The sequence below is a fragment of the Martes martes genome, assembly GCF_963455335.1.
Source record: "Martes martes genome assembly, chromosome: 12".
NCBI lineage: Eukaryota > Metazoa > Chordata > Mammalia > Carnivora > Mustelidae > Martes > Martes martes.
Genome location: NC_137900.1, coordinates 85,240,312 through 85,264,325, shown reverse-complemented (window position 1 = coordinate 85,264,325; position 24,014 = coordinate 85,240,312). Strand labels below are relative to the sequence as shown.

The following is a 24,014-nucleotide window of genomic DNA, read 5'->3' as shown; positions in this document are numbered from 1 at the left end:
GTATATAATATGAGGTAAGGAAATTGATATTAAGGTGATAAATTGAAATTAATATGGAATTTGTTTATAATAGCATTAAAATATGAAATACTTACCCCTGAAATTACTGTTCTATGTCAACTGTACTTCATTTTAATAAAACGAAATGCCTAGGTATAAATTGATCAAATACTTAGGTGTAATTGATCTTTGCATTACCAAGATGTAAAACATTTCTGAGAAATGTTAAAAGATCTAAGTGAGGGGCGCCTGGGTGGCTCAGTGGGTTAAGCCTCTGACTTCCGCTCAGGTCATGATCTCAGGGTCCTGGGATCGAGCCCCGAATTGGGCTCTCTGCTCAGCAGGGAGCCTGCTTCCCCCTCTCTCTCTGCCTGCCTCTCTGCCTACTTGTGATTTCTCTCTCTCTGTCAAATAAAATAAAATAAAAAGAAGATCTAAGTGAGATACACCATGCTCATGGATTCAAGAACTCAGTGATGTAAGGATGTTGTGATGTTTAATTGTACGTGTCAGTTAGCTACTCTGTGGTGCCCAGTTAGGTCAAACATTAGGTGGTGCTGGGCCGCCTGGATGGCTCAGTCGTTAAGTGTCTGCCTTGGGCTCAGGTCATGATCCCAGGACACTGGGATCATGGGATGGAGCCTGCATCGGGCTCCCTGCTCGGGGGGAGGCCTGCTTCTCCCTCTCCCACTCCCCCTGCTTGTGTTTCTTCTCTCGCTTTGTCTCTCTCTGTCAAATAAATAAATGAAATATTTAACAAAACAAACAAACAAACATTAGGTGGTGCTGTGATTAATATTTATAATCCATTCACTTGAAATAAAGGAGATAACCCTCCAGTGTATGGTTGGGCTTCATCCAGTTAAAGTCCTTAAGAACAAAAACTGAGCTTTCTATGAAAAGAAAGAATTTTGCCTCAGAACGGTACATAGAAATCCTCTCTGAGCTTACAGCCTGCTGGCCTACCCTACACATTTTGGACTCAAGAATGCAATATCACCTCTCACCTGAATTTCCAGCCTGTTGCCTGCCCTGTAGATTTTGTAGTTGCTCAAACCAATTCCTTAGAATAAATCTCTCCCTCGATGTGTCTGTGTGTACATACATGTCCCCTACTGGTAGTGTTTTCTCTGGAGTACTGTTACAAAGATGTCAGTTTTCCCAGACTGACCTATGGAGTACAATGCAATACTGCTAGGCTTTTTTCTAGAATTCAATAAGGTAATTCTAAAATTTGTATGGAGATTTATATGGCAAAGGACTTAGCTAAAATTAGTTTGAAAAAGAAGAATAGGGTGCCTGGATGGTTCAGTACGTTAAGTGTCTGCCTTCAGCTCAGGTCATGATCCTAGGGTCCTGGCATTGAGCCCTGCATTGGGCTCCCTGCCCATTGGGAAGCCTGCTTCTCCCTCTCCTTCTGCTGCTCCCTTTGCTTATGCTTGTTCTCTCTCTCTCTCTCTCTCTTTCTCGTAAAAATAATTAAATAAAAATACTTAAAAAAAAAAAAAGAATAAAGTTGGAGGAACCACATTACCTGCTTTTAGGTCTTAATATAAAGCTATAGTAATCAAAACATTGTGGTAGTGGCATAAAGATGGGCGTGTGGATCAGTGGAACAGAATCAATCAAATTTTTTGGTTTTTTGTTTTTTGAGAATGGTGCCCGGGTTATTCGTGGCGGGAGAGGGGAATGGATATTCTATTTAAAAAAATGTTGATGGAACAATTGGATACCCACAGAGGAAAAAAAATGTGAAACTGACTTTTGAATGAATATACTTTTTTCAATATAGAAGAAAAAAATAAACACCATCCCAAACCAGAAATTGTGGTGTAGGTCCGTTATTCCTTTTCTAATGCTATATGTAATATACATATAGTAATATACACACATTTTACAGTTTACGTATTTGAGATCATGTACCTTTTTTAACTGAATTGTTATCTTTTTACATATTTTTATAGCATTAAAATGTCCTTCAGAGAGCCACATAATGCTAAATCATGGTGTTCATACCTTTCTTAATGATCCTTTACTGTTGGAATTAGTAATAGTAGCTGCCATTTATTGGTTACTTTCTACCTAGGGACTGTTAAGCATGTTCCATGAATTATACTACTAAATCCTTAACAACAACTTTGAGATATTTAGCACATTTTAAAGAAAAGGAAACCAAGGGTTAAGGAACTTGCCTATCTCTAATGTGTGAAGCTTGGGTTTATAATCAAATGTCTTTTATTTTAGTCCCTGAGAAAAATAGACTGCCAATTTTTTTTAGCCTCTTTACAATTTTTTGCTATCCTAAGAAGCTCTGAGCTGGATATATATTTGTGTATAAATCGTTGTCTACATTTCAGACATCTGAACTTCTTTTCTTCTGCTACTCCTTCATATATTTTATCCACCCTCATCTAATGGGATATTTTCGGAGCCAGCATGGTTGTCCAGCATAGCACGTAGGGCAGAGCAGTGTACGAACCGCAGAGCTGCCCTCTTCGTTCATGAAGCAGCAGCCAGGACGGGCATTTCTGTAGGAATCCAAGTCTGCGGAGCAACGATTCTAAGGGAGTTCTGTGGAGCTGACCCTTCAGTGATGACTCATCCTTATCTGTCCCCTAGGACATTGAGTCCCACTTTTCTTTATTATGAAGTTTTTAATTTTAAGTCCAGTGTAGTTAACATACAATGTTCCATTAGTTTCAGGTGTGCAACATAGTGACGCAGCAGTACTGCTCTCCATTACTCAGTGCTGATCACATACGTGTACCATTGAGTCCCACTTTTAAAATGGAATTATGTAATGTTGGTCAGGTCATTTAACTCTTCTCTGCCTTGTTTTCTTCATCTAGAGAGAGGGTCACTAAGTTAGAGCCGGATGGCCAAGTGAAATGTCTTAAGGAGGCAGAGTATTTCCCAGTGAGCAGAATCTTATCTATTCATGATTTGGAAGAGACCGGGGAGGTGACATGGTGTTGTGGCTTTGGATTCAGAGAGACCTGGGTTCAAATATAGCTCTAACATTTATCGGGTGATCTCACACACATTTCTTGAGTCTTTTTGAGCCCCACTTTCCTAATTTCTCAGAATGTAGAAAACACACACACTGATCTTTTAAACAAAGGGATCTCAAGAGTCCTTGGTTTGTTTTCCACTCTGCACCCTGCCATCCCTCTCACCCTCGACCCCCCAATTAGGATACAAGAAGCAGGGTAATCCGCATACTTTGATTCGTGTGACCCAAGTCTTCCTTCCTCCAGGGAGTTCCTTAGTTCAGCCTCTGCTGTAATGACATGGTAATAGGAGAGTTAAACGTTCTTGGTCCTTGACTTCTGTTATCTGCAGTTCTGCCTAGCCTTTGCATTCTCTTAACCTGTTGTTTGAGAGTACAGATGACCTGAGTGAGATCTGAGGCCATGTCTAAGTTTGTGGAAAAATTGTTTTTAAGCAGCCTAAAGATTGTGTTTACATTTAGAATATCCTTTCCTTTCCATTTCCAAGTTTAAGGCTTAAGTACACTCGGTGTTAGGGGAAGAAAAAGATAAGACAGCTCTAACAGTCTCTCCGTTATACCTTGTGTCAGTCTATAACTGCTTCCAGTGTTCCTGGTTTTTGCACTGAGGCTCCAAGAATCCTGGAAACCCACTGCAGAAGAGGAGGAGGAGAGTGATAAAAGTCGAAGAAAGCTAGCAAATGGGTAGAATAGTGCCCATCCACTTGTACTCTCCTCTCCTGATGGGCAGATGTACCTTTAAATTTTCTGTCTGTATTGATAGAGGCATAGTGATTTTTTGCTTAGAGAAACCTTTGTTAAAAATGATTTTTTTAAATTAACATATAATGTATCATTTGCCCCAGAGGTGCAGGTCTGTGAATCATCAGTCTTACACAATTCACAGCCACCAGTGTCCATCACCCAGCCACACTATCCCTCCTCCACACCCCCCAGCGACCCTCGACCCTCCCTCCCTCCCTCCCTCCCTCCGTTTGTTTCTGAGATTAAGAGTCTCTTATGGTTTGTCTCCCTCCCGATCCCATCTTGTTTCAAAAAATGATTGTTTTTAAGTGTAAAAAAAAAAAAAGAGGAGTATGGAACCTAGGTGGAGGCAAAATAAATATGCATGTGTGCGTCTTTATAAATATGCCAGCTTTTCCCCTTTTCTCTTCTTAAAATGGCAAGAAGGATATCTGGGAAGCAGAATATACTCTACAAGCAGATCTTCACCTTGTTGGAATTTGGGGGTTCCTCCTAATGCAAAAGGCATGCCTCTTTCATTGTTTGTGTAGCTCAGATTTAAATTTAACAAGCACTAGTTGTGGCAGGTATTTGGTAAAATGTGACTGTTACATAGCATCTTGACTGTTACATAGCATCTTTAAAGGCATCGGGAGTGAGCCACAAAGGGTCCTGGTGAGCTTGGTGTTTTTTATTTCTTGTTTTCATATGCCTTAAGTAACCTTAAGAGGACATGATAGGGATAAAATAGCCATCATAATTTAGAAAGGAATGTGCTCGATCCCTGTCTCTTCTCTGTCTAATGAGTTCATGTAAAAAATATATCAAAAGAAATACTCATAGCAGAATCCTCACATTTCAAAGGGGAGTCTATTTATTATAAGAACCGCTGATTCATTAGGAATGCTTCCTAATTCGAACAGCAACAGCTGCTCCTGCTTAGGATAAACTCTGTCTCTCTTGTGCCCTGTCTCTCCAAGGGGATGTGAAATTTTGGTTGAGGATTCTTCTCCTGCTTTAGCTTTTTCTCTCTCTTCCTCACTCTTTCCTCTATTAGGATGCTTTATCCTTTTCAGTGCTCACACGATTCAAACAACCCCCCATCTTTAGAAATGACTTTCGCTAAGATTACAAATGCTAACAAAACTCTTCTGATAATGTGTTTTGTTTGCATTCACAGTGGCAGTGGAGTGTATTGTGCAGCAGTAAAGAAAAAAGTTGAGACACGTTGTAGTCATGAATTCTAAGTGCAATAATTTAAAATACAGGGAGCATTTGAGAAACTGCCATTGTCCATTAAATGAAACCACTGTATTAACGTATCATAGCATGCTGTTCTAATCACTTTTCTCCAAATACCAGCTTTTGAAAGAAACATGGCTGTATTTTTTATACAAAATCTGAAATCGTGTAATTGAATGGCTTGGCAGAATAGGTAAATGAATGTAGCAACATGCATTCAAATATATCTCTTTGGTTTGTAATGAGCTGATTGAAGTTCACAGTTGTAAGACTTGCCATTTTATTTCCTGATTTTACATTCTGGACCCAGACAAAGGTGCCAGTTTTTTGTATTGACGGAAAAAGGAAGAAGAAGAAAATTGTTCCTAAGACTCAAGTAAGCTCTTTTTGGGGATCACTATTGGATTCTGTGCTCTAGTAGCTTTTACTCAACTGTCCTTCTATTAAATAAAGAATCTTCTAATGTGACCATTTCTGTTTAATTTTAGAATTATTAACAACCCCTCTTAGGGCTTAAAGAAATTCTGTCACATCTGATGGAGTTGGTCGTCTGCCATGGGTGTGCGTGCTCATTTGAGAGAGATAATTGGTGCCCATGCATACTTCTCTCATAGTGCTTATCTTAGTAATTACACTTGTTGATTTATGCGTCTGATTCCCCCTCTGGACACTGAGCTCCTTAAAATTAGAGATGGTGCCTGCTTCACCTGTTAGCCCCAGGACCCAGCAAAGAGCCTCCTCCTCAGTAAATTGTTTGGTGACCAAGTAAACCAAAGAATACTAGAGCCAAATGGGCATCAGAGTAGATATCAAAATACACAGTAGGTAGAAAGATCATTTGGAGCTGAACGGACATTATTTTACATCCTGGTTGGTAAGGGACTACGGGAATTCCATGTGGAATCCAATTAAAATTTTGATGGTTCAGTACAATTTCAAGTATTGAAGACCACAACTGCTATACATTCTCTCAGACAAGAGAATCCATATATATATATATATATATATATATTTTTTTTTTTTTTTTTTTTTTTTTTTTTTTTTGCACCCTGCTTGTTAGGAGGTACAGCAGAAAAAGAGAATAATACTGAGGCATTGCAGAGCCATTCATGGGACAGAGATGTGTACTTCTGGGTTTGTCCATCTCTCCTGGGCTGTGCAAATGCATGGGTTTGCATCAGTTTCTTCCACTGTTTCGACTGCTGTTCCTGCTACAAAATAAGAGGGTTGAACAGTTGAGAGCAGCTGGCTGCTCGTACACCTCCTTTGGCTCACCTGGGTGGGCCAGGTGATGGAGAACTTGGGTTCTGCTTTTTCCGGTCATGGGGCAACCTCTTGCCATTGCCCACAGTATTATGGTCAAACCTCTGGGCATAGCTTCTTAACTAGGAGAAAGCATGCAATAATGCAGAGATATAGTCCACTACAACCCCAGTGTAGACAGACTGGTTTAGCTCATTCACCTGTGAGGTGCATCTCACGCACTCTGTTAGTATTAAATTACAGAGCTAATGAAGTATGTGAATGATACGCTGTTTTAGTATGTTAGGTGGACTGAAGGTATTCCTTTAATATCTCCTCCCTTGGGACAGAGTGACAGCTTCACATAGTGTGGTAGGAACTAGGATATACATTAATAGACACCCTATAAGGGGTGAGGGCGATTGACTTAGATGGAGCACAAGGGAGCGTTTGGGGGGTCCTGGAAATGTTACATATATTGATTGTGGTGGTGGTCACACAGCTGTGTGCGGTTTCACAACTCCTCTAATGGGTTTTATTGTATGTACACCATGTAAACCAATGATGGGTTTTATTGTATGTACACTGTATATACACCATGATTGAGAGTTGATTGATCAAGACAGCGCCATGAGCTCTGGAACCAGACCCTACTTCAAATCCCATTGCCCTTCACTAGCTTGGTGATCGCGGCACATCTTTGAACCTCCATTTCCTCATCTGTCTGTTATAGCTGAAGATAACCCATGTCATGTAGCTGAGGTGAGGAGAGAGAATGGCCTTGAACTGCTTGGTCCGATGCCTGACACGGCTGAGGTGTACAAGATAGTTTCATTCCCATCCCATTAATGGCTCAGTGTGCTGAACTGGTCTTTAGCTAAAGCTGCTCTATTTTAGACCTATAAAAGTGAAATTCAGATATTTGTGAAAGGTAAAGATGTTAGCGTCCATATGTTTGCTTAATGGTAGCTCTTAGAGTCTTACTACTGTTGCTATCTTTTCTATCACTCTAGCATATTAAATCTTCTAGGGTTAGATCTTATTTAATTAGTTAGGAACAATATGGGAAAGCACAAGGTGCTCTTTGCAGTGTTATTTTGAAAAGAGTCATTCATTGAAGAATGATCGGGAAAAAAATACTGGTGATACATTTATGATTCCTATTTTTTATTTTGTTTTCATTCTGTCCTTGAAATGAAATCTTTGGATCTTGTGTACAGTGGGGAAATATTAATAAGATCCAAATTGACCCTAGTCCACTCTTCTGTGACAAGTACAATCTTAAAAGTAACTGTAAAGGGTATACATATGCTGTGGCTCTTAGCATTTTAAAGACATTTAAAACGATCCAGAATATGGTATGGAGCCACTCTGTCGCCTGAGAGATCAAGTAGATCTTTCTAACAATTGTGACAGCGGATACCTATTTTTTGAGTACTTGTTACAATCTGTGAACTGTAGTGGGCACTAGGTATTATTTGCATTAAACTGTTATTTAATTGATTAATTTGTCCCATGCCATGACCTTGTTGGGTTGATAGGAAGTGGTATCCTTTTGCAGAGAAAGTAGGCTTGGAGAGGTAAGCAATAGCTCAGAGGGCCCCTTTGGTAAGAGGGGGTGGATCACATCTGTTGCTCCTGGCTGTCCAGCTCAACCTCTCCCACCATGTCATACAGTGATGCTGCTTCGGAAGGGAGCTCATCTTCAGGCCATCCTTTGCCTACCAGGAACCCATTTTTAAGCTCTTCTAGATTCTAGAGTCAAAAATCTCTTTTTAATTGCATTCAGTAATTTAAGTAATTAAAAGGGCACTGACAAAAGCCTTCACTTGTAGAGTCTCCTTCCTTGAGGACTTAAGCCAACTACATGGGTCTGAAGACCTTTGAATTTATCTGTTTCCTTCCTCTTTCAATTCATCTTCCACTCTGTTGAGTGACCTTTTTATTCTAAAAAGGTAAGTCTGATTGAATCCCTCCTCAGCTTAAAACTCTGCTTTCAGGAAAGGAGCTAAACTCCCTAGTCTTGCACATAAAACTCACAAGCTGGTCACTTTGGACTTCTCTAGTATCATCTGCCAGAATTTCCCTTCCCCAGCCCCCTCTCCTCAAAATAATTACATAGAGAAACATCTTGCCCCACCTTTAGGTGGGATCCAACCATCTCAAGCCATTTGTTGTTTCTCGTCTCTCTGCCTCTAGAAAATTTTGTTCTCTCCAGATGGAAGCACCACTCCTTTATTTGATCTGACTTCTCTTCCTCATTTAGCTGACACCCTGCTCCAGTCAAGATGCTCTCTCCTTCCATGTTCCTATAGTGCTTAGTGCCTCTCCCCCCGCCCCCCATCACAGCATCCTCATGTTGCCTTATGAAGAGCTGTTTACATGTTCGTCTTCCCCCAAGAGATCTGGGTTCCTTGAGGACAGGCAGCACTGTGTCTTGTTCTCATATTTATCCTGGCTATCTGGCACAGGACTGGCATGTACTGATGCTTACTAAATGTTTACAGAAATGACCCAGGCTTAAATATTTGGCCTCAAAAACCTAACAGGGAAAAATAGTTTCTGACCCCTTTTCTTTCCCCTCTCAACTTAGGATGGCCTTGGATAAGTGAGGGTGTCTCACTTTCTGAGGCCCACTAGAGTTTATTGAGGCTGACTGTTTCCACATTAAGGAAGGTCACTGAAAACCTTATTAGCCAATCACCCTTGTCCTTGAACTGGGATCCATGATAAGCATGGTGCAGCGGAAAGAGCATGAGGCTCTGGTGTGACCAGGTTGTCAGAGACTGCTACCTTCCATCTCATCCAGAGAGGCTGCTGGGGAACTGGGTCGTCACAGTTATTAAGCACACTTAAGGAAGCGAGCAGGTAGGCTTTTGATTCCATTCTTCCTGATCATGAATCCTCCCAGCCACCAAGCAAGGTGACTTGGAAGTTGGTAGGCAGGGAGGAATTACACACGTGGCTATTTTTTAACTTAGAAGTTAATAAAAGTACATGTATTGATTGTAGAAAGTTTGGAGAATATAGGAAAACACAAAAATGAAAGGTTATCTGTACATATTATAGAGCTTTATTTTTTTTTAAACATTTATTTGATTGAGAGAGCGTGTGCTTATGCATGTTGGGAGGGGGCAGGAAGGGGTAGAAAGAGAGTGAGAGAATCTGAAGCAGACTTCACACTGAGCGAGAAGCCCGACCTGGGGCTCCGTCTCACAACCCTGAGATCATGGCCTGAGCCAAAATCAAGAGTTGGACACTTAACCGACAGACCCAGGCACCCCTAGAACCTGCCTTTTTTTTTTTTTTTTAAATTTTGTTTATTTGAGAGAGAGGGACAGAGCGTGAGAATGAGTGGGGGGGAGGGGCAGAGGGAGAAGCAGACTCTGCACTGAGCGTGGAGGCCCAACTCAGGGCTTGATCGCAGGACCCCCAAATCATGACCTGAACTGAAGTCAGATACTTAACTGACTGAACAACCCAGGCCCCCTCCCCCGAACCTGCTTTTATATCTAAATACATTGTAACTATTTTTCTATGTTAAAATATTTTTCCATAGTCTGATTTTAATGAGTATATAATACTCCATCATTCTGGTAGCTCATAATTTATTGTGAACTATTGTACATTTAGCTTGCTTCCAAGTATTTGCACTTAATAAATAACACAGAGTACTTAAGAACAACTTCCTCTAATTTTTAAGACGCTTCATGCTCAGTACATAAGCCATAGGAAATGCAGAAAAAAATGTAAAAGGAAGCAAAGTTTATTTATAAATCCCATAACCTAGAAATAACCACTGTTAATTTTTTATCTTCTAGCCTTCCTATGAGTATATGATTGCCTATGATACATAGCTGTGATTATTGCTTCTTTTCAATCTTTATCATTTCATGGACATTTTCCTATATCATTAAAAATATTTTAAAACCTAATTTTCTTATTTCCTGGAGTTAACATAATTAATTTAATCATTCTCTTAGTACATGTTTAGGTGTGTGTATATATGTATTGCTATTATACATAATAAATAACTGCCATTTAAAATATATTCCCCTCAAAATAATCACAACATTTAATGCTAGTGAAAACGTAGTAAAAATAATTCATGTGTATGTTTTCTGACCTTCATTTTAATGTTCTGCTTTTAGTAGTTAAACTCATTGGAAGACAGCTTTTCTGCTGTCTTTCATACTATGTGAATTTAAGAATTTATATTAGAGAAAACTATTTCTGCTCCAGGTTTGCTGTTTGAATCTCCTTTCTCTAAAGATTAGTTTTTAGGGAGGCGCTTGAGTGGCTCAGTGGGTTAAGCCTCTACCTTTGGCTCAGGTCATGATCTCAGGGTCTTGGGATCGAGCCCTGCATCTGGCTCTCTGCTCAGCGGGGAGCCTGCTTCCTATCCCCCACCCCGCCTGCTGCTCTGCCTACTTGTGATATCTGTCAAATGAATAAAAATAAAATATTTTTTTAAAAAAGATGGTTTTTAGGGTTTCTTTTGAGGGAGACACACAGGTGGTAGTGTCACTGGGAATATAAGGTTTACAGCTTAATTTATCAAATACTTCACCTTCCTCTAAGCTACCATAATTTGAGGGAGTTTAATAACACCCATTTTGGGCTTTCGTAACATCAGGGACTGCCTTTTTAGGTTTATAATAAAGCGGTGAGTCGTATAAGGACCAATATTATTTAAAAAATAAGGAGTAACTGAGAGGTGTAGGGCTTTAGTTTGGTTTTAAATCAGGGCAGCAGAACATAGAGTGACTAACGGCGTGTTGTTTCAACTGGATGTCCCTGTTGGTGGCTCCCCAGCTCCTCATTGCTCAGGACCGGGCCCGCCCTTCCTGTGGAAGGGCTTGCTTGAGGAAATGGTTTCCTCCCATGGTGGTGTTCCGTGGTTGTGGTACAGAGGGAATGCAGACCTCACCTTCTCTCCAGAGGCCCAGCTGCTACTTCTCATATTTTTCAAGTTGTGTTTTTAGATCATTCCTAATGCCGTAATGCTTTCACCTACCAATCAAAATGAGGGAATGAGGGACCTACTTTTGTGGAGGGTGTGCCTTATTTACCTCTACCCAGTGCTTGGCTTACATGAGGCATTGAACGTATGAATGCTAGCTACAAAACAAATGAGCGTAATGGTGGTTCTGTTTTGACCGTTTGAAAACACTGAATCAGATGTCACTTGTATGTGCTGTGTAATGTGCACTGCATTGATCCCATGGCCTAAGAGAGTTTTTTCAGAGAAGAGTCTGTCCGTGTAGCACGTCGCACAGACCTGAAGTTAACCCTGCTCTACCTTGTGGCTGTGTGACTCTGAGCAAGTTACTTACCCTGTCTGTGCTTCAGTTTCCTCATTTGTTATCTGGGGCTATGATGGTACCTATTTAATAGAATTATGATGAGGGGTGAATAAGCCAGGGCATGGAGAGTTCCAGACATGTGGTAATTCCACAATGAATGGTGGTCTCTCCTGTTACTATTTTCATGTTCAGTGCGTGATGAGTAGCACAGTGGTAAAGGTACTTGGCTCTCGATGGGTCTTGCAGTTGGACGGATTATACTGTCCTGTTCAGCAGGGTGGCTGTGTCTCTGTGTGATCAATGTCGTGCAGAGAAATCTGCTTCCCTGGCCCAGGTGTGCTACAGAATGAGATAACAGTAGAGGTTTTCTCTAGGGTCCGAGAATCTGATGGGGAAGACAGATGCCTGTGGCAGAATGAAGCAGGGGAAGGGCTGCCAGACTTGGACAAATTCCTGTGTTTCCTTCCCTTGGAACCTTTAGTCTCATTTCCAGGAGCATTTTGGGAGAAGCCTCTTGGTGAGAGAGTTGCTCTGTCACAAAAGGTAACTTGAGAGCAGTTTCCTGTCTGTCCTTATGGCCAGCTCTTAGTAAGGTCCTGCTTTGTACCCCAAGGAGGCTTTGAACATCAGCTGTCTTGAACAATCTTTGGTCTTATCACTTATTTTGATGTTCGTTGCACGGGTCACTCCTGGATGTGGTGCTCTGGGCAATCTCACCCCAGAATGCTTCCCTTCCTTTATTTAACCTCTGACCTGTGAAAACAAGAGTTAATCAAGAGTTCTAAGGTAGCTAAGAGGAAGGGGAAGTGTTTGGTTACAAATTAAATATGAACAAGTCATAAGTCATAAATCCCCACCAGCGCTACCAGTTGTGTGTCTCGAGTTGCATATGGTACAGGGTGTTTGGGTTATAAATTCAAGTTCAGGGCCCTGTGATTGCTTGGGGTTAGGTGCTAGGTTAGTTTTCTTTTGGTCTAAAAAAAATTCTTGGCCTTTTAAAACATTACTTTTATTAGACCAGCTACCTTCATATCCTACTTTCTCTCTGTGCTCCTGTCTGTCCTTCTTCCTTTCTTTTCCTGCCTGCCTGCTTGCCGTGATTGGTGTGCTGTTCTGTGAATTGAGACAGAACTGCTTCCCTGAAAGAAGTTAAGCATATGGAAAAAGTTGCCGAGGAAAGGCACTGAAGCATAGAGCGTAAATGGGTTTAAGAGACAGCCAGACACTTTTATAGAGAGATTTGCGATTGAATGATACAGCATTCGAACAGAGATCTGGGGTAGAAATGAACTTAAATGAGTGCTGTTCGCGGAAAACTGATGCCCTGTCTAATCTAGCATTTCCTTAATTGTCACCCTAAGCATACATTTAAAGCTTTATATTTTAAATTTAAAAAGGCAACACAGTCTGTTTAAGAATGTACAACATAGGCCGTGATCTTTCTAGATAAGTTCTTAAAAATAGGTAGCCGAAGCATTGGGTCTTGATAGGAAGCACTGGAAACTTAAAAACCTAAAAAAACCAAACATTTTAAATCAAGCCATTAATATCTGTGTTTCTGAATCTAACATGTACACTAATACCTAAAGCAAGAAAGAGTTGACACATGACTAATGTCCCCGGGGCTGGCAAAGTAAGAAAACACGCTGAATGGTTGGGAGGCAGCCAAAGTCAGCTTGCTCCGAACACTTGGAGCTGACGGACTTTTGGAGGCAAGCTTTCATTTTTTAGGGCATTACGGTGAGAACCGCGAGGTAAGAATTTTAAATCCTAATTTCAGGATGGATCATTACCCTTGATCGTGTTGTGCAACTAGTGACATGTTGCACGGAGTGAGGAGGCGAGAAATCGTATGGAACCAGTTTTGTGTCTGAGCTGTGCTTGGCCCAGGTACATCACTTTACTTCTCCAAGACTCAGTTTTCTCACCTATAAAATGGGATGATGACTCACCTTCTAGAGTTGTTGTAAAGACTAATATTTCAGAGCACCGGAAACTTGGTAAATGTTTTTTTCCCTTCCTCCATTAGCTTTCACTTGTTAGCTCTAAAATGAGAATAGCATCAAATGGTGTCTCAGTGGGTTCATTAATTTTGTTGTTTACTCCTGAAAGTAGGACAGGATTTCTGGTGCAGCTGTTTCTTCCCCTTGTTGTGGTTTTTTCAGCAGAGACCATGTATTTCTCTTTTAGTCTATGAAAGGTTGTGTAAGGTGGGCCTTAGTTAGAACCTCACTAACCCATTATATTATATTACAGTAATAATTTGAACCATAGAATAAGATACTCTGAATGGGGAAAAACTTGCAGGTGTGTGAATACAGGAGTGGGCAGCATCATAAACTCTCTTAGGAAAATGATGAAAGGCCTATGTGCTCGCCCTCTCCGGGCTCAATGGAAAATATCTGAGAATTACACTCAATTGTCAGTGCAGGTGTCATTACTCCAAAGATCTTCTGTTACCAACACTTCACCGGTGATAACAGAAAAGTGCCTCTGTGCTTTCCTCCTGAGCAATCTCCCTCAATCACAGTAACGCTGTCATAGAAAAGAAGACGGCAGATCTGCTCTCTAAAAGCAACAATTATTGAATATCCATCAAGAGAGAAAAGAGCCTTGTTACCAAAATCAAATCCAAGTGTGTGTTTGGGTAGATTTATATAAGCACAGATGTTTTATGGGAACTTTTTGGGTTTTTTTCCCTAATGCAAATTAATATTTCTATTCGTTCAGTGCATGCAATACATTTTCCTGCATAGATGTAATAGGTTTCACAATGGGATGCTAATTATGGACATAAATCAGAGATTTTTGAGCTTAACTGGCTACCATAATAAATTTACAAGTTGAGATCAGCAGCTGTGAGCCAAGCAGACTGCTCAGATAGAGTGAGACTGACTTTGATCTCCGAAAGGGGTTTGTTTGTTCTCCTATTTTAGGTTCCTCTGACTTTTGATCTTCCTAGCACCAAGAGTGTGATCTTCTCAGGGAAAAACAGTGTTTACTCTGTTCCAGGCACGGTGGTAGGTGCACTCACATAGGTCACCTTCACAACAGTTGCGTGAGAATAGGTAGCGTCTCCCTGTTCCATACAAATGGCTCACGCCACAGCTAGGGCTAGAACTGATACCCAAACCCAGGTGGGTCTTCTGACTGCACTCGGTGGAAAGTTGATCAACAAAGTGTCATTTTGTTCCTTTTATGCACCTCTATCATAACACAGATGCTGTGTTGCTGACATCGTTTGCCCATGTGTCTGCTTCCCTCGTTAGACTGTGTGCTCTCCAAATGCTGGGACCTTGGTCTCATTCCCCGTGTACCTCACGCAATGCCAGGCATATACTGGATGGGTCTTAATAAGTGTGGAGAAATATGTGGTTTGATGGATGATTGACTGCAACGTTTGCAGAATGAATGATCTAGAAACGTGTGATGTTTGGACTGTAAACGTCACTTCAGTTTTAAGTTCCAGAAAGCATTTATTGACATTTAATGTGGTTAGCTCCGGAGGATGTGGTGTTCCTTTATTATAAGGAGGAATGCTTGCACCTTGGTGCTAAGGCTTTGGTTTGAAAACTGTGGACCACCACACATGGGTGTTTTGTTGTGCCTTCAGATGGGAGTGCTCATTGGCTGGCTATAATGGGGGAGAAGGTAGGTCTTACAGAGGGCAAGGTGGTTGACATGTAGGGTGTTCTCTACTTCCCACCTCCATTTAGGAGGGAAAGGGGAAGGCATGAGAGGTCTCGGAGTGGAAGAGCTTTTCTCATCAGGAGGTTTGGAAGCATGAATATCTTCTGGAGAGTAGGAGGAATGGGTAGAGACAGGAGACGAAGGAAAACTTTGGAGCAAACCCTCTCGGGAACTTGCCCTGATGCGCACTGATAGAGGATTCTTGAAGAATTTTAAACATTCACCGGTGCTTGAAAAACTAAGATGACAAATGAAAATGATCAGCTTGGTTTTGTGACATTTTCTCATAGAACTTGAAGTAGGAACACGAAAAGTAGATGGTGGTGTTTACTTGTGTTGGAGGGATAGGCAAGGGGCAAGAAGCCTTAACTTTGTGTGTCCTTCATGGTCTGCTTTGACTGCTCACTCGGTTCTCATTATTTGTCACAGACTCCAGCAGTCCCTTGGCAGGGGTCATTTTTGGTTCTGGATCATATTCCTACCAAAATGCCCTGCCTTCCAATGAGATTGGTTGACTGTTACCCCAGTGGCACTGGACTTAGTAGGAAATACAGGCATGAGTTACAGCTGTCAAGGAAACTTACTGCGTGTCTAACTTGCGCCAGGCACACATTAGAGACTGAACAGTCAGCACCCAGCCATGATCCCTGCTCTCATGGAGTTGACACTACTGGAGAAGACAAAAAAAAAGAAGCGTGCATTATAAACTATGGTGAGTCTGCATGTAGGCTCAGACCAGAAGGGCCTCACATTCTGGGAGTAAAATGTGTCTATTTAACTGCGGACCAAAATTTTATAGTAAAAATGAGGAGAAACTTTATTTAGGATTTTTAATCTAGAAAAAAAAAGAAACTCAAAGTTTGGAAATCAGATTTCAGCAAAATCTAGCTTTTATTCCAATAATGCATTCTTTCTGGGATAGAATAAATTATGAGACAATTTTTTTTAGGGGAGTGGTTATGGTTTTTCTGATATAATAACACTTTATGTTTGACTTTCTCAGCATAATCATAAAAAGAGTAATTACTGAAAAATATTTGAGGACTTCATCAATTTCCCCCAGGCCTCTCCGAATCCTTTGATATTGAATTCATTTCTTTTGATGTGACTGTTGTGCCACCGTCCTTGTTTGTTTTGAATTTTCTCTTTGTCCCTTGTTACTCGGTCTGAGGCCGCCAGGTCCTCATTTGTTGGCCACTTTGCCGCACACCTGAGCAGGTGTCCAGCCTCTCCAACAAGGGCTTCGTGAAATCCTGAATCCTTTGCCACAGTTGTAGTTTTATTTACATTTTGTTGTAGATGTTTGGCCAACAAGACACTGACGGAGCAGGGAGAGATGCTAGGTCAAACCAGAAGGGCTGGGTGGGAACTTACTGGTTTAAGTGGACACATCATTCATGAGTAGTTTCCTCTTGTAAAGGCTCGTGGTTTCCTATTCACTCTGGTGACTGCAGGGTGGGAGGAATTCCTGGGCAGCGTTCTCAAGATCCCTCTGAGCCAGAAGGAGCCTGTCAGAGCTGAGATCCACAAGAACATTAGGCAGAGAGGGGTGGGAAGAGCAGTCCAGGCACCGGGCTGGGTGTGTCTGCCTACCTCAGGGACATTAGTGAGGTGGTGGACATCTTCCAGAAGAGGAAACTGAGTCTTTGTGAGATTGCTTTCCTGAGGTGTCACACAGCTAGAAAGTACCAGAACTGAGATTCACCCATGGTTCTTCAACACAAGTCCATGTTGTCTCTAGCATATGCCATACTGCTCTGCTTTTCTTTCCTTTTTTTCTCAATTTTGGGGGGTTTTTGTTTTTTGAAAACTTTAAATACTGAATGCCAGTAGCCTTCACCAAGGGATGCCTCGTCATCCGATGAATCTCAGCAAAATCTGACAGGAGATGAGAGACGAAAGGATTACCTCTCTTGGAGTGCCCAAGATGGAGTTTTAAGAGCTCCTCGGGCAGCAGAAATCGCTGAGAAAAATTGAAAGACCTTATTCTGTGTCACTCTTCTTAGCTTTAAACTCATTCCAGACCTAAGTTAAAAGCAGCTCCACGGTACCCAGGGAGAAACTACTTCGTTATATCTCTAATACAATGGTGTCTGAGTGTTTCCATGTTAAAATGTTATTATGAAGTACTTTTTATTATTTCTAGTGGAACCAAAACTTACCTTGATCTCTTTAAATATTATGGATAGAACTAGATGATCTAAGATTTTTCTCTTTAGGGTAACACAAAGTGGACATGTTCTGCCCAGGCTGAGATCTGCTGGACTGTGCCGAGGGGGGAAATAATCACTTTATACGTAGTTCTAAATACTGGTCCTCAGAATAGAACATGTCTTTCACCAGCCCTTCGGTCCCCCCAGTGATGACAGAATAAAAGGGGAGGCCCATCAGTTTGGCATATGACAGGCCCCTGGGGTCTGGCTTTTTCGACCCCTGCCTGGCCTCCTGTCCTGCAGCCCAAGAACCTTCTCTCTGGCTATTCCAGCTGCACACAGTTCTCAGCTCAGGCCCAACGGGCCAAGCCTGCTAGTCAGTGCTAGCGAGATTTCTTTTCTGTCCTTAATGTACTTTATCCCCACCCCTTCCAGCCTTCCTCCCATACACTGAGAACAACCTCTTTGAAGACTTAGCGGATGCTCAGCCTTCTCTGTGCATGGACTGTTGACTCCCACCGTTGCAGCCAGCCCTTCTCTCTGTTGCATGCCCCTCCCTAGAGCCATGGCTTAAAAATTCAAAATTTTCTTTTCCCGGCTCATATTCTTATTCCGTATGCTCAAATTGCTCTACTGATGGCATTTTTGATGAAATGAAAGACCCTTTAGATCCTCTTCTCTCCCATTTTATTTTAGTTTTGAAACAATAACAAACATAAAAGGGACACCCGAGTGGCTCAGTTGGTTAAGCATCTGCCTTCAGCTCGGGTCATTATCCCAGGGTCCTGGGATCGAGTCCCCTGTCAGTCTCCCTGCCCAGCGGGGAGTCTGCTTCTCCTTCTCCCTCTGCCCTCCCCCCTGCTCATGCTCTCTCTCTCTCAAATAAATAAAATCTTTAAAGATAGATACATAGAAAAGTTTTGGGTACAATACAAATGCCCATTTGGGAGATGTTGCCAAGTAATACCCAGTAACCCCCCAAATACTTCAGTGTGTATTTTTTTTAAAAAAGGAAATATTCTTGGGCCACCTGCCTGGCTCAGTAGAGCACGTGACTCTGACTCTTAGCATAGTGTGTTGAAGCTGGGCATGGAGACTACTTAAAGTAAGAAGGGAGAGAGGGAGGAAGGAAGGAAGGAAGACTGTTTTACATAACTACATGCAATCATCAAAATCAGAAAGTTACTTTTGACACAATACTTCCATGTAGTACTTGGACCTCCTATATATGGGGGGCAATGTGTAGAATCACGTGTTGGATTAGTTGTCCTATCTCTCTTGTTGTCTTATTCTGGAATAGATCCTCAACATTTCCTATACTTCTATGAACTTGACATTGGCTGTTAATTTGTAGAAAGTCTCATCCTCAGGATTGGGTTCTGGGTCTGTGGCTAGAATATGATGGAACTGTTCTGTATTGTTTCACCGTATCCTGTGAGTTGACACACTTTCAGCTTGTCGCATTACTTAAGGTCGTGTCTCCCAGGCTTCTCCCTTCTTTTTCCCTTTATAATTAAAAAGTGTATTCTGAGTATCCTCATTTTATTCTCATCAGACTTCCGATTCATTTATTTACATTAGCACAGAGTCGTGATTTCCTGTTTTATTTATTTTTACATAATCTCTTTCTATCATTATTTGGTTTATGCTCAGATTGTCACAGATTTTTGTCAGCAGGAGCCCCTCCACACTGGCTTTTCTGTCCTGTTGGCCTGTCCTAATCTTAGGTATTGAACTTGCCTTTTTTCTATCACAACAAGATATTTCCCAGCCCCAGCTCTGGAATCAGACTTTTCTTCAAGGAGCTCTGGTACTTAGAAACCAAGATCTGGACACTAAGTATGCTCATTATATTTGGGGTGTCTCTGCTTCCAGGGTCCCTCAGTGGCTAAAGCCAGAGTATCTATGCATGTATAATGTACATATACACATCTGTATGCACATACATATATTTGCATTTCTATTTCTTTTATTTGTCTCCATGATTTCACACATTACCTCTAATTCCAATACGACACCATAGGTTCATTCCTGTTTTCTCCTGGTCCATATTTGTAACTCTCTTCTCTGATAGTAGTAATTCCACTATATGTTTACATGCTTGATCAATCTCGATCAGACTCTTGCTGCTGTAGCACCTTTCCTCTGTGGCCGTCGTACTCCCCATACTTGGATCTGACCTTTTTAGGCACTGCCTCTTCTTCCTACCTTCTCAGCTGCTTGGGCTCTGCCTTGCCACCCTTCGTGGAAGCCCTTTAGGCTCTGACATCCCACATGGACCTGCCTTCCAGATGCTCAGGTTTTTTTGACACCCGTCTCGTCAACCTCTTTCTCCTGACATAGATGCTTTCTTACCCAGTGCCAGGCCTTGTCCCTACTTAGACACCACTTTCCCTCCCTCTTGAGTTCTGACCCTCCAAGCCGGGCCACCTTCTGTGTTTTTACTCTCTTGATCTTGCTGGAGCCCTGACTTTTCCTCACGAGGAAACCCGTCTCACCCCACTCAGATTCCAAAACTCTGGGGCCTGGTGGCCCCTACAGGAGGATTTCCTCCTCCCTGTGCTTGAACTCTGACATCCTGCTCACAGCTGGTATTCTGTCAAGGGACACCTTCCTCAACTTGGACAGGGTCTGCCTCCATTGCTCCCCCTCACACACACACCCCTGTCTTGCTTGGGCTCATCTGACGGCTTTGAACTCAACTGTTAGCAAGAGATGTGGGAGAGCTTTTTAAAATTTTAAATGGTTTTCTGTCTAAGTACTTACGACACTGTAGTGGGATCCTATCACATGTACACTCATACAAGGTCACTTACACACATGCATGTATACACAAAACAGTGGGAATGATTATCCTGACAGTCCATTCAGTGGAGCGAGATTAGAAATGTAAGTCATCTGTCCTCAGTCGGACTCAGTTCCTGAGTTCAGCTGGAGGGTAAGCAGCCCAGTAAGCTGACAGATTGGAGCATAGACAGTTTTCATGTCCCCCCGCAAACTCAGGCCAGCTACTCTGTGTCTCTAAAACCATGTCTGCTCTATGTGGGGGGCAACTGAAGGGCCTTTTACAGGTGATTTTTTCCATGGGCCATTTGACTCTAAGCATTATGTCTCGAGCCTGCCCTGCATATCTTACAAGGGCCTGTGACAGCCCATAGCAGTGTGGCCATGTGTGTAGGAATCCACGGATGCTGCCTGAGTTCTTCTCAAGTTTAAGACTCTGTATGGCCTCACACAAAACAAAAGCGTTTTCCATTTGACTCTTAGGCCAGGGACTGATGGCAGAGCCTGGGACAGAGTTATCTGAACCACAATTTGGTGAGAGAAGCATGGGTCATGGCCAGTGCCTGGGAAGCAGGCTTGTCCCACCTTGGCTTTTCCCCCATCGAGGAAGGCTCTGCTGATTGGCCATGGTAATTTTACAACTTGATTCAAATCCTGAGCTAAACCAGGCCCTGGAAATGTTCTGGCTCCCCTCACACAAACTATTTCGCTGTCCATGTCTCTCTTTCCCCACCAGGACCATGTCTCTCTTTCCCCACCTTCCTGAAGGCAGGGACCCTCTGTTGTTTGTCTTTGGGGCCTGAGCCTTGGGCTGAGCCCACTGCACGGTGGTGCTCGCACGAAGGAGGCAAGCAGAGCAGGCCCAGAGACGTTTGCGACTCCTGTAGATGTCCAGGGACGAGCAGGGTAATGGAGTGTTTGTTTCCTGTCTCTGGCCCAGGAAGTAGTGTTTGCTGCATGATGACAGACACGCGCAGAATGGAGTGGAAGGCTCCCTGGTCTCACCTGCAGCCCCGCAGGCGGGCAGAGCCCTTGTGCCAGCGCTAATGAAGCGGTACAGGAAACGCCACTGGATAAGGTTCAGCTGTGAACCCTGGCCTCCCAACAGGGGAAAAGAGGGATCCTTTGAAGAAGAAGACAGCTGGGTTTTGGTTTCAAGACCTTAACGCTGCCATCCCTGGATATTCATCTGTCAGTGCACAGGGGACAACATGTGGGGAACAGTTGCGTCCGGTCAGGCCACAGGGAGAAAGGAATGGCTGATCTCCAGGGTAACTGCGAAACCTCCCGTGGCTGAGGGTTCTGCTTCGTGGAGCCAAAAAGAATCGATTTGGTGAGGGTGAGGCCGTGTGTGAGAAGCTGGGCGCTCCGCCGTGAGCCGGGTAGCCCTACCACGCCACCTTCCCTCAGCCCCCCGGCCGCAGAGGACGCGGCGGGGCTTGGCCTTAGGGCCCGAGCTGGTGGGCCAGTTGGACCTCGTGGCAGAAATGACATCCATGTATCCCACAGTCCCGAATTAGCAGAGAATCCGGCCTGCCCCACATCGCCTCATCCAGGATTCTTGAAATGACTTCAGCTTTTCTCTCATTTCCTTCAGGCCGGGATTTCCTTGCAAGAAAATATTTTCTCATCTTCCACCCGTTCCCCTTCCCTGCCTCCCCCCCACCCCGCCCCCTTCCTGACTTTGAGTTGCTGGATTTAACTAGTGGTATTTTCTCTTTCGGGTGTTGGGGGGTGGGGAGGGATTTGTAATCCTTGGTTGAATTTGTTTACTAAGAGTCCTCTAATCTGGGCAAGAGTTTTCGTCTGAGGGGATTTATTGTTCCCACTATAATGGCTTTTAACTCAGCCGAGGTTTATTTAACAGAATAGGAAGGGAGAAACTTATCTCCTCCCTAATCCCTCTTGAATGTTTACATTGCTCTGCCAAAGTAAATGCTGTGGAAAGTGGCAGCAGGCATTTGCTGTGTAATAGTCAATATGCAGCTGCCAGGGCTGATTGAAACATATTAACATAAGTGATAATACTGTCATAGAAGTGAAAAGTTAAGTTGCTTATCAGTATATTTTGATAAGCTACTTAAATTTTGCAGTAGCATGTGCTGGCTTCAGACGGACGTTCCTGATGGGGAACTGTGCACTTTATCTGTCCTCTGGATTGCCTCTCACTTCATCTATTACCCTTGGCAGTACAGCTGGGAGTCAGGGCCGGGTGCTGAGCTCCCTCCGCCCGGTGGGATCAGCGCTCTGCTGCCCGTCCAGCTCTCCCAGGAGCGGACCCTGTGAGCGCAGCAGGGCAGACGCGAGCGGGACCGCAGGGGCTTGGTGCGACAGCCTCCTCGCCTGACCACTTGTCACTTTGGAAAAGTTTCTTACTGGAGAATAAAGCCATTTAAATTAAGTGACAGCTTCTGGGCGGTGGGGGTTGGGGGTGGGAGATAGTTCAACAACAGTTCTGTAACCTTAACATGCCTTTGCTCTTCGCCTTTGTTGAGTTGTGTTTGTTCAGTCAACGCTGAGCACCAGTGGTGTGCTGGGCTCCTTGCTTGGCCCCGGGAAGACAGAGTGAAGAAAGATGAGATCCTTCCTTCTCTGTGCACAGTCTGTTAGCAGAACAGACACACCATTGAGTGCCACGTGGTGTGTGGAATGTTACAACGGGAGTATGCATGTGACCAGGGCAGCACAGAGAAGAGGGAATTAGGGCGTGAGGGGCGGGGATGGGGAGCGTGCGGGGGACCGTTAGGAGGATGAGTGGAAATCAGCTCGCCTGGACCATGAAGGTCAGAGGGAGAAAAGGGCCGAGTGTATGCAAGCTTGGGCAGGCTTAAGGATGCCTGGCCATTCTCCGAAGGAGGCTGCCGTGAGAGGAGAGTGCACGTGGGGAAGTAGAGCAGGCAGCCAGTCAGGGATTGACAACGAAGAGCCTCCGACACCGTCTTCAAAGTCCACTGGTGATGGCATCACTGCAGGAACTGGATCCATGGGCCACTTAGATGTGCATTTCAGAAAGAATATTCTTGAAGCCCCATGGAGGGTAGAGTGAGGTCAGGACCAGACTGTCCTCAGAGTGAAGGGGCACCATGGTCAGGAGCCAGTAGGGGGCGGTGGGGACAGAGAGAGCTCGTCCCGCAGTAAGTCTAGAGGGGGTGCGGTACGGATAGGAAGTTTGATGCCACAGTATGATTGGTTTCAGGCTCATGGGGCCTTTGGGACACCTTGCAGGCAGCAGCAGGGGAAGTGTTGTATGTATGAGTTTGTGGCTGTGTGTGTCCAATCATGCGGAACTTGCACAGAAGCTTCCTGGAAAGGGTGGGTGTGGTGGGAGAGGCCTGGGGGGCTATGCAGAGATGGTTCCTGATTGCAGAGTCTGCTTTGAATTTCTTCTCTATGAACCTGTTCTAGCTCTGAGGCATGGGAATAATTTATAATGGACATTCAATCCTCCACCTTACACAGGCAATTTTTTAAAATCCCAGAAATAATTAGCATTCTACCAGTCTGTGTTTTCAGCAGCCTATAACAGGAAGACTCTTTAGGATGTAGAGGAAACACTGAAATGTACCAGTCTTGAATCAGCTCCTGGTTAAAGTTTTTGACCTGCATACTAATATTTCATGTTTCTCCTCTTCTTTCCCCAGCTATCTTCCCTGGTTCGAAGTATTTTATAAGCTGCTTAACATCTTGGCGGATTATACAACAAAAGGCCAGGTATTTACCTTGTATTTTTCTTTTTAGCAAGTATTTTCAACTTTGATTATTAAAATAATACGTGCCTTATATTTCACCAGAAGGTTTACCAAAAAAGTAGTGCATGCCCATTACAGAAAGTCTGGGGAATTTGGAAATAGGAAAGAAGAGAAA

At 43.2% G+C, this 24,014-nt stretch overlaps 1 protein-coding gene across 1 annotated transcript in view; it reads left to right on the top strand.

The window, feature by feature from the left end:
- DENND1A (DENN domain containing 1A) overlaps nucleotides 1-24,014 on the top strand; it is a 494,905-nt gene that overhangs the window by 206,134 nt on the left and 264,757 nt on the right. Inside the window, exon 6 of the mRNA XM_080819425.1 lies at nucleotides 23,792-23,861. Within this exon, the coding sequence (XP_080675551.1) occupies nucleotides 23,792-23,861 (70 nt within the window). The remainder of the gene's footprint in view (nucleotides 1-23,791; nucleotides 23,862-24,014) is intronic.